This window comes from Ochlerotatus camptorhynchus, unplaced genomic scaffold, assembly GCF_037179485.1.
Source record: "Ochlerotatus camptorhynchus isolate MF236.1 unplaced genomic scaffold, CSIRO-AGI_Acam_v1.1 ptg000357l, whole genome shotgun sequence".
Lineage (NCBI taxonomy): Eukaryota > Metazoa > Arthropoda > Insecta > Diptera > Culicidae > Ochlerotatus > Ochlerotatus camptorhynchus.
The window spans coordinates 4623351-4634003 of record NW_027040845.1 but is presented as its reverse complement, the minus strand read 5'-3'; the positions used below and the strand labels follow the sequence as shown (position 1 = coordinate 4634003).

Sequence of the window (10653 nt, the reverse complement as noted above, 5' to 3'; positions counted from 1 at the left end):
TTATTTGTTTTCTTCTCCATCTTCTTCTTCCGTTAGCTAAGTAATATGTATATTACAATTCGATAATTATTATTTCCACCGTTTGCAGAATAACTAAACGAGAATAGAAACTGAGAAAACCGAATCTTACTGCTCTTCCGCTACTAAGCTATATAAACAAGTTTTCTTCTTTTCTGTATTTGAAGGGTAATAAAAAGGAAAAAGGTCTTCCGGTGTAAAATGTTGTTTTACATTTGTTGTTTGTTTTTTTTTGTTCTTTTTTTTTTGTCACTCTTTTCTTATAGGAGTCGTCTGCGCGAGATTTCTGTTTTGCTTTCTCGGCGAGAAAAAATATACAAATGGGTTAAAAATTGGATGTTTCCCGCGCTCCGTGGGCACACCTCTCTCGCTCGTTCGTTACATATGCGTTTCAAAAAGTGGCTTTCTCTATAACGTACGCTTAGTAGTCTATCTAAGTAGGAGGAGAGGAAAAGAGAGGTTCTGCTATTCTTCAACCCTGGTGTATATTTCCTCCGTTTGTTCCTGATGGTGCAACAAATTTCATGTCACGTCAAGATGTTTTGATATCTTGTGTTGTTGTTTTTGTTGGTTGTATTTTTTTTTTCTTTTCTTCTCTCAAATACACACACAATTTCATTGAATGGTCTTACAATGTTTCAAAAATTCCGCTTCGTCCCGGCTTCATCCTAGCAATAAATTCCAATTCTATTCGAAAAAATGACAACATTGTTGTTTAATGTTTACTGAATGATACTCCTCCTTCGCTAAAGAGACAAGGATGTTTGACCTAATACTACACAATATGCCATGTGTTCTACGATGCTGAATGCGCATTGTCGTTTTTTGTTGTTTTTCAATGTTCTTTTTTGTTGTTGTTGTTGTTTGTTTTGTTTTGGTGGTTTGGGGGATGTACAATTGGTTATTTTTTTATTTGTTTAATCGCTAACATGCCTTTTTGTTGACTGACTTACTGATTTATCTAGAAATTTTGTTTCTTGTCCTATTCTTTTTATTAAGATTTACGTTTATCGCTTTTGTTTTGATAATTTCCTTCAACCTGTTGTTTTTTTTTTGTTATTATTTCTTTTTTCTCTTGGCTGATTCTGCGGATCGCTCTTATTGTTTGATGTCGAAGTTGCCTCCCTCTACTTCTGCTCAATCTCTTCTTCTTTTCCTGCTCCCTGGCGTCCCGTGTACTTGGATTTGTATGTGGTGTGGGGATGTTTGTGGTCACTTCTTCTTCTTCTTCTTCTTCTTCTGATGATGATCTTGATCAAACAATTTTCTCGTTGATCCAGTTGTCGGCATCTCAATTGTCGATGACCTTCGCTGAGCACTTCACTAAGTAAGAACAATACCGACGTGGGACGTATGCGCGAAGATTTGGGGGTCGATTCCAAACATTGTACATAAAATTGACAGGGTCGGGTCAAGAGAGGCGGCGGCAAATTAGGATATATGGAGGATAAAAGAAAAAGAAATTGTTTAGATATATTTTTACTGGTGTCACTCACGCTTTGAAAACCGTACGTTTTGTCCTTCTCGAATATCTATACGTATGCCGAAAGGACGTAATAGCATTTGAAACTATATATCAACATTTCAAAGGGGCGAAACTGCTTCTTTTAAACAATGGCTTTAGTCGTCGATTTATCGCAAATAAAAACTCACACGGGCAAACTAACAACACCATCAAGTAGACGAATCCCAGCACACAATTGACCACTTTGTCAAGCAGTTTTGGCGTGACACTTTCTACCAGTGATTTCACAAAACTGGACCAACAATTTCTATTTTTTTTTTATGAAACGCACAAATGTTGGCTACTTTTCTGGTGGTTCTAGAAGAAAAAATCTCAAAATAATTTTTTTTTTCTATGTTCGAGTGGCAGTAAAGTCATTTTAACTGCTCGAATGAAGTGGTTAATTTGAGCTGATAAAAAGCTGAATAAGTTATTTTTCAGCTGAATAAGCTCGTATTCAGCTTTCGTAGCATGAAAGTCTATTAAATTACCTGGTATGAAATTACAAAACTCATCTGGCATTCAATCGCATCTTAGTAATTGTAACATTGTAATGTAAAAGTGAACGAATTTGAAACCTGAAAACTAACAAATTAAAATGCTTGAATTTGACCGAACAGTTCCAGCTATTGATAGTTCGGTAAACATGATCATCATCGATAATCATTTCAGAGTGTGTAGCTTCACAAAAGCATCCAAAGAAACAGTGATCCGTGTTTCAAATCCGCTCAGAACGGAAACAGAATACTCGAGCAGTTGCAACTTTGGTGCAGAATACCCTAATAAACAAATACCATAAACGAACTGTATCCCGGATGGGTAAACTATCCCACAAATGGTTTGGATGATACCCCGAACACGTCGTTAAGCTCTCTTTTATGTACTTTGACTATATGTTTTAGTATTACTTCTGCGTGAAGTCAACGATTTACATAGTTGAAGATGCTAATTTCGAATAACAGACTGTAGTGGTAATTTTTATACGATAGATGGAGTAGATGAAAGTGTAGAGTTGATAGTTCCGTTAGAGTACGGCAGTGTGAAAATTGCATATAGATAGTAGAATAGCGAGCTAGGACAACTTTTAAGGAAGGTACAAATCGGTTTTTTCATCTATCTTTACCAAACTCCCCCTTTGGAGAGGGATGGTGAGGGGTGTTCTCCCCCGCCACCACTGGCAAAAGGAGATGAAAGCCGACCGCTCAAGTACCAACGATGTGTTTGAAACAGTTCTACCGATTTTTTACCGCATACAGTTGTTATTTGAAGGAAAGCATCCAGTCGTATGTGCTCCTGTCATCGTCGACTTGACGATCTCGAGGGGACACGAGTGGGGTAGGTGCTGCTACTGTACCGTTCGACCATTGACAGTAATTGATGGTATGCTCCCATCCAGAGTTATGTACCCTCACCATCCCTCTCCAAAGGGGGAGTTTGGTAAAGAGAGATGAAAAAACCGATTTGTACCTTCCTTAAATTAAAAGTTGTCCTAGATTGCTATTCTACTATCTATATGCAATTTTCACACTACCGTACTCTAACGGCACTATCAACTCTACACTTTCATCTACTCCATCTAACGTATAAAAATTACCACTACAGTCTGTTATTTGAAATTAGCATCTTCAACTAGGGGAATTTACGTATTCTCGGCAACCTAAGCAGCGACCTTCTTTCTATAGCCTTTTTCTCTATGGAACGCACACATATGCAGGTTTGGTTTGTTTACAATCTTTTGCTGCCAGCTGCTCTAACAATTTCAGTCGAAAGAATGGTTAAAAACTGTTTTGAAACGCTTTTACAAAGCTCCAATCTACTCTAGTGAGAGCGAGTATTGTCGGCAACCAGTTTTTCTTCGGCAACCGTTCCATTTGAACTGCATGTAAATCTGCTGTTCTATTTTCGGCAACTCGAAATCAGCTATAATTTGTAGTGCGTGTGTTGCATTTCAAGAAAACCTTGCTAGATTGCTTTTTCTCAGTGGTAAAAATATAGTCAAATTGAAGCTGAAAGCATAAAGAATCGTTTGCATGCATTCAGCGAAGTGTTTTCGTAAAAAAATCCAGTGAAAATAGTGTTTCAATTTGTGTTGCCGAAAATAGTCTGTCATGCCGAAGCCGTCATTTCCCCTATCTCTTTTATGGTTATTTTCATTAGGGTAGTGCTCGAATAATGAAACTGCAACTCAGCATTGCGAGGGGTGTGTTTCTGTTCTAGTTTCAAATTGAAACAGTCCAGAGACTTCTTTGACGTTCATGAACTGCACAAGTATTAATGCAGAACTTTGGATGAATTAACCACTACATTCGAGCAGTTAAAATGACGTTTACTACCACTCGAACTTTGAAATAAAACATCATTTTGAGATTTTTTCTTCTAGAACCACGAGAAAAGTAGCCAATATTTGTGCGTTTCGTAAAAAATAGAAATTAGTTGGTCCAGTTTTGTGAAATCGCTGGTAGAAAGTCACGCCAAAACTGCTTGACAAAGTGGTAAATTCAAAGGTTTTCTTGCACTAATACTTATAATTTACCCCAAGTTCTGCACTAATACTTGCGCATTTCACAAACGTCAGAGAAGTCTATACGCTATTCCAAAACTACCCAAATTTGGGTAGAATCCACCCAGATCGGTCAAAACTGAACCTACCCAAAAATGGGTAAACTATGTTGGCAGTGACAAGTTGACAAATGGACAACATTGACATGAATCCGATCGACTTTGTTCATTTGTCAACTTGTCACTCCCAAATTAGTTTGCCCATTTTTGGGTAGGTTCAATTATGACCGATCTGGGTGGATTATACTTAAATTTGGGTAGTTTTGAATGAGCGTGTATAAGAAATACAACAGCCAAAGCATTGCGAACGACCTTACGACATTCCCCCCTATTCTGCGAGTCACGTGACTCTCTCTCACCGGTGAGGTGACAATAGTCACCTCGTGTGAGGTGACTCTCCATGCAAATCAAATGGAGAGTCACCTCACACGAGGTGACTATTGTCACCTCACCGGTGAGAGAGAGTCACGTGACTCGCAGAATAGTGGGGGATTTATTGGCGTTGACGGCACCGCAGAAAAATCGTCTCTTCTAGCAAAGATTGACAGTTTCTTATGGAAATTTTCAGTGAAGTGAAAGGATAGTACGAAGTCCGCCATGTTTCACGCACAGTCTGACGTTTGCTTATGGATTTTACCATTGGAGTAAAGAGCTACAGAGTCACCGTCAACGCCAATTGTTTTAGAACTATCACAGTGGACCCCCGGTAATCTGACCGTTTATGATCTGAACACTTTTCAGTTTAAACCCCGCTAATCTGCACGGCGTGCACTCTATTTCAAAACTACCCAAATTTGGGTAGATTCCACCCAGATCGGTCAAAACTGAACCTACCCAATCATGTCGATGTTGTTCATTTGTCAACTTGTCACTCCCAACACAATTTACCCATTTTTGGGTAGGTTCAATTTGGACCAATCTGGGTGAATTCTACTCAAATTTGGGTAGTCTTTAAATAGCGGGTGCAAACTAAAAATTGCTCAAACGTCATCTAGCATGGAATGGAGAAAAGCGAACTGGAGCGATGCGAAACGGAACGCAGAATCAAATCAAAACAGCAAATAAGGCTACCAAAAACTTGCTTTTCCAATGGTCGTAGGGTTACTAGGAGTTCAAATTGATCAATTTAGATAGTCAAGTTTTGAACCCACTGTTTCCAGCAAAAGTGCTTAATTGAATTCCTAGGTAATTCTTAGAATAATTCCATGCACTCAAAAAATTCCACACGTCATCATCATGTGTCTCACACTTAATTTTGCGCTTATTGTGAAACCACCGACAAACCGACATGAACCTTAAACTTAACTCTTGATCGAAAATCCATAACGGCCGATTCAAATGTGCAGCGATCCCATCTGTCAAAACCATAGAAATATTTTATCTAGATAAATAGGCGCGGCGTGTGAGGTGAGGTGACAGTGAAGTGATGGTGAAGTGACAATTGTCACCTCGGGTGAGGTGACTCTCCATGCAAATCAAATGGAGTCACCTCACCCGAGGTGACGATTGTCACTTCACTAGTGACAGTGAGTCACTTCACCTCACACGCCGCGCAGAATAGGCCTAAAAAATAATTTGTCCTAAATAGATTAGACACGAACCAACTCATAAATTGTGTACGCGTGTTCGTGGCTAGGATTAATATATTCCGCGAACACGGTGGCAGATGTCACTTTTGTGCTTTGATTAGAAATTCCTTTGAAATTTGTATGATCATTCATGTCGGTTTGTCGGTGGTGAAACACATCCATTTCATGTGTGAATCTTATGCTATGAATCATGCCTGAACACGATGGATTTGAATTGTGACACAGTTGAATTCTATGTGCCTCATTTGGTGATATCAATAACTTTGCACATCATAGTTCAGTATTCTACAATATTCTACTTTACCGACTCTAAAAATGAATCGACAAATATATAAACAAAACTGCCAGAGGCCAGAGATTTCACATATCTTTTTAATGGGTCTGATTTGGGATTCGATCATGGGTGTGCTGCTGCCGGAGTTTTCGTTCGATCTCACTGTGCCACGGTTGTTCTCATATATGAGGCGGGTTGATAGGATAAAATCACAAGTAGTCTTGTTTTAGATGTTTACCTTTCTGAGCAAGCAATTCACATCGCATTGAAATGCCAAACACTTTAAATCCATCTGTTTTGAACAGTAGTGTGATGTGCAATACACTTGAATAGATAGTGAAAGATTTTCAACATTTCAAAATTTGAAACACTGGTCTTAGCGATATTGGCATTTATATGTGACTAGCTGAGTGTGCTAGACCTTGCTCGGGATTCAATATTAGCTTGATTATTATCCCCCCCCCCCCCCCACCTAACTCCCTATGACCATTTCTTTATAGCAAGGAATACGTAAGCCAAGTTTTGTGGAAAACGGTCCAGGCGTTCCAGAATTATGCTGGAACATACATACTCACAAACCGGGGTTGAAACAGTTGACATTTTTTACTACACTCGCTTCGTTGTCGTGCGCGACAGTCTATTTGTATTCGTACACTCATGCTCTACCGTCGTCCAGGCATGGAAAATCATTTGCATTCATTTCATACATTCATTTACATTCATTTGCCTCTAACTTTTTATCAACAGCATTCCGCAAAATGATGTATAGAACTTTTGTAGGTTTTGTTATTAGCTACAACTTTTGATAATAACTCAAATCTGTATCTCTTATGCATCACGAACTAGAGCGGGCAGAACTTGTTACTGTTTTTCAGTGAATGTAAAATACATTCACTGAAAAACAATAGTAGCTTCTGTTCACTCTGGGCCGTCATGCATAAGAGATACGAATTTGACTTGTTAACAAAAGTTGTAGCTAATAACAAAACCTACCTCTATACATCATTTTGCGGAATGCTGTTAAAAAAACGTTAGAAGCAAATGAATATAAATGAATGCACGAAATGAATGCAAATGATTTTCCATAACTGCTGTCGTCTCTCTCACACAACACAACCGGTAGAATAACATTCGAGCAAAAAGAAAATTCGGCAGTGAGCATGCATAAGGGCGTATACGCGATGATCGATTCTCTTCATAGTTTTTCTCCTTGCATTGCTACAGCTAAGCGAAACAATTTTCTAGAATTTGCTCAATGCAGTGCTGTAACAGGTTGTATTGGCTATCAAAAGCTCCAGCAAACGCACTGAAAAACGTTAATCCAAGCGAGTTATTAACAAAAGAGAAAATCGACGAAGAGAATCGATCATCGCGTTTACGCCCTTATGCATGCTCACTAGACTGATGCAAATTTTGACATTTTCGCTCCACAGTGCTCAAACGGTTTCAAATCGGGTCCTGATTAGTCTCCCAAAATTTGAACTGATTTGAAAAGAAACTGGCTTGGCACAAACCATTTGAAGTTTATATGGAAATTACTATGGGAAATCCAAACCTTTTGTTCATTGTCTTCTAATCTTTTTCCATATGGCACTGTTCAAAAATTCAAAAGCTATACTTATGGAAAATTTTCTCAGCTTCAACTTAGCAGAATATAGTTGTTGATCCAAACGTCAAATAAAATAGTTATTCAGGGTTATTCTGCGTGGCGTATGAGGTGAGACGACAATTGTCACCTCGCAGTCACATGACTCTTCTCACTGTATTCCGACAGTCGACTCGGGTGAGGTGAGAGGTTCATTCTTAGGTGAGTTGCAAAGCGACTCGGTGTTCATTCACCGAAATGTCAGTTTGCTTTGTTTTCCGAAGAAGGCCCATGCAGTTTTTGTAGGTTCATTTGTCAGTTTAATCGCAGGTTTTTATTTTTTACTATGAACATGCGTTTCGAGTCGTATTTCATGTCAAACAAGGTAGATTAAATATTTTATTATTTTCTTAAACATAATCCGCGTTCACATGTTCGAAATCATGCATAAAAACATCATTTAAATGGATTGAAAATGTTCGGCCTGTGCTAGACCCTTTCAGTTTTGGCTGTTTGTTGTTTTCGGTTGCGGACGAAGATTTTTTTTTTTCAATCGTGGTTTTTTTTTTAATTAGGTTCCAGGTTCCAGTGTATTCCTCCATTTACGAACCACACCGGCGGTTCGTAAATCGAAATAGACGTAAAAAACATTCACCCCTATTCTGTATTTCGTTTCGAACGAAATTCTCATACAAAAAAATATTTTTTTGTATGAGAATTTCGTTCGAAACGAAATACAGAATAGGGGTGATTATTTGCGATTTATTTCCTAAAAAGTTTTTGGAAAATTTTGTCGAATACCGCACAAAATGGGTATTTTTTGGTATCTGGGTGACGTACGGGGACCGGAAATCAACGCCTGACGTTATTTTTATTTCAATATGGCGGCTTCCGGTTAGAGAAAAGCTGGGAAGTACTGCAAAATAACCAACAACATGGGTATTTTTGGAATCTTGGTGACGTGTAGGGACTGGAAATCGATGTCTGAAGCCTTTTTGAAATTCAATATGGCTGCTTCCGGTGCGAGAAATAATTGTAATTTCTGTCAAATACCCCTCAATATGGGTATTTTTGGAATCCGGGTGACGTGTAGGGACCGGAAATCGATGTCTGAGGCCATTTTGAATTCAAGATGGTGGCTTCCGGTTGGAGAAAAACTTGAAAATTATGTCTAATACCCCTCAATATGGGTATTTTTAGAATTGGGGTAACGTATAGGGTCCGGAAATAGATGTCTGACGCAATTTTGAATTCAAGATGGCGGCTTCCGGTGGGAGAAAAACTGGGAATTATTGCCAAATTACCCACAGTAGGAGTATTTTTGGAATCTTGGTGACGTGTAGGGTTCGGAAATCGATGTCTGAGGCCATTTTGAATTCAAGATGGCGGCTTCCGGTTGGAGAGAAACTTGAAAATTATGTCTAATACCCCTCAATATGGGTATTTTTAGAATTGGGGTGACGTATAGGGTCCGGAAATAGATGTCTGATGCCATTTTGAATTCAAGATGGCGGCTTCCGGTGGGAGAAAAACTTGAAAATTATGTCTAATACCCCTCAATATGGGTATTTTTAGAATTGGGGTGACGTATAGGGTCCGGAAATAGATGTCTGATGCCATTTTGAATTCAAGATGGCGGCTTCCGGTGGGAGAAAAACTGGGAATTATTGCCAAATTACCCACAGTAGGAGTATTTTTGGAATCTTGGTGACGTGTAGGGTTCGGAAATCGATGTCTGACGCCATTTTGAATTCAAGATGGCGGCTTCCGGTTGGAGAGAAACTTGAAAATTATGTCTAATACCCCTCAATATGGGTATTTTTAGAATTGGGGTGACGTATAGGGTCCGGAAATAGATGTCTGATGCCATTTTGAATTCAAGATGGCGGCTTCCGGTTGGAGAAAAACTTGAAAATTATGTCTAATACCCCTCAATATGGGTATTTTTAGAATTGGGATGACGTATAGGGTCCGGAAATAGATGTCTGACGCCATTTTGAATTCAAGATGGCGGCTTCCGGTGGGAGAAAAACTGGGAATTATTGCCAAATTACCCACAGTAGGAGTATTTTTGGAATCTTGGTGACGTGTAGGGTTCGGAAATCGATGTCTGACGCCATTTTGAATTCAAGATGGCGGCTTCCGGTTGGAGAGAAACTTGAAAATTATGTCTAATACCCCTCAATATGGGTATTTTTAGAATTGGGGTGACGTATAGGGTCCGGAAATAGATGTCTGATGCCATTTTGAATTCAAGATGGCGGCTTCCGGTTGGAGAAAAACTTGAAAATTATGTCTAATACCCCTCAATATGGGTATTTTTAGAATTGGGATGACGTATAGGGTCCGGAAATAGATGTCTGACGCCATTTTGAATTCAAGATGGCGGCTTCCGGTGGGAGAAAAACTGGGAATTATTGCCAAATTACCCACAGTAGGAGTATTTTTGGAATCTTGGTGACGTGTAGGGTTCGGAAATCGATGTCTGACGCCATTTTGAATTCAAGATGGCGGCTTCCGGTTGGAGAGAAACTTGAAAATTATGTCTAATACCCCTCAATATGGGTATTTTTAGAATTGGGGTGACGTATAGGGTCCGGAAATAGATGTCTGATGCCATTTTGAATTCAAGATGGCGGCTTCCGGTTGGAGAAAAACTTGAAAATTATGTCTAATACCCCTCAATATGGGTATTTTTAGAATTGGGGTGACGTATAGGGTCCGGAAATAGATGTCTGATGCCATTTTGAATTCAAGATGTTGGCTTCGGGTGGGAGAAAAACTGGGAATTATTGCCAAATTACCCACAGTAGGAGTATTTTTGGAATCTTGGTGACGTGTAGGGTTCGGAAATCGATGTCTGAGGCCATTTTGAATTCAAGATGGCGGCTTCCGGTGGGAGAAAAACTGGGAATTATTGCCAAATTACCCACAGTAGGAGTATTTTTGGAATCTTGGTGACGTGTAGGGTTCGGAAATCGATGTCTGAGGCCATTTTGAATTCAAGATGGCGGCTTCCGGTGGGAGAAAAACTGGGAATTATTGCCAAATTACCCACAGTAGGAGTATTTTTGGAATCTTGGTGACGTGTAGGGTTCGGAAATCGATGTCTGACGCCATTTTG

General features: G+C 39.3%; 1 protein-coding gene across 3 annotated transcripts in view; it reads right to left on the bottom strand.

Annotated features, from left to right (window-relative positions):
- CkIIbeta (casein kinase II subunit beta) overlaps positions 1-10653 on the bottom strand; it is a 46169-nt gene continuing 35516 nt past the window's right edge. For 2 of the 3 annotated variants that reach the window (XM_065231570.1, XM_065231569.1), the window contains exon 7: positions 1-1336. In XM_065231570.1, coding sequence (XP_065087642.1) covers positions 1310-1336 — 27 coding nt within the window. In that variant the 3' untranslated portion in view covers positions 1-1309. Of the gene's footprint in view, positions 1342-10653 lie in introns of all 3 variants that reach the window. The other variant, XM_065231571.1, reaches the window with a different exon arrangement.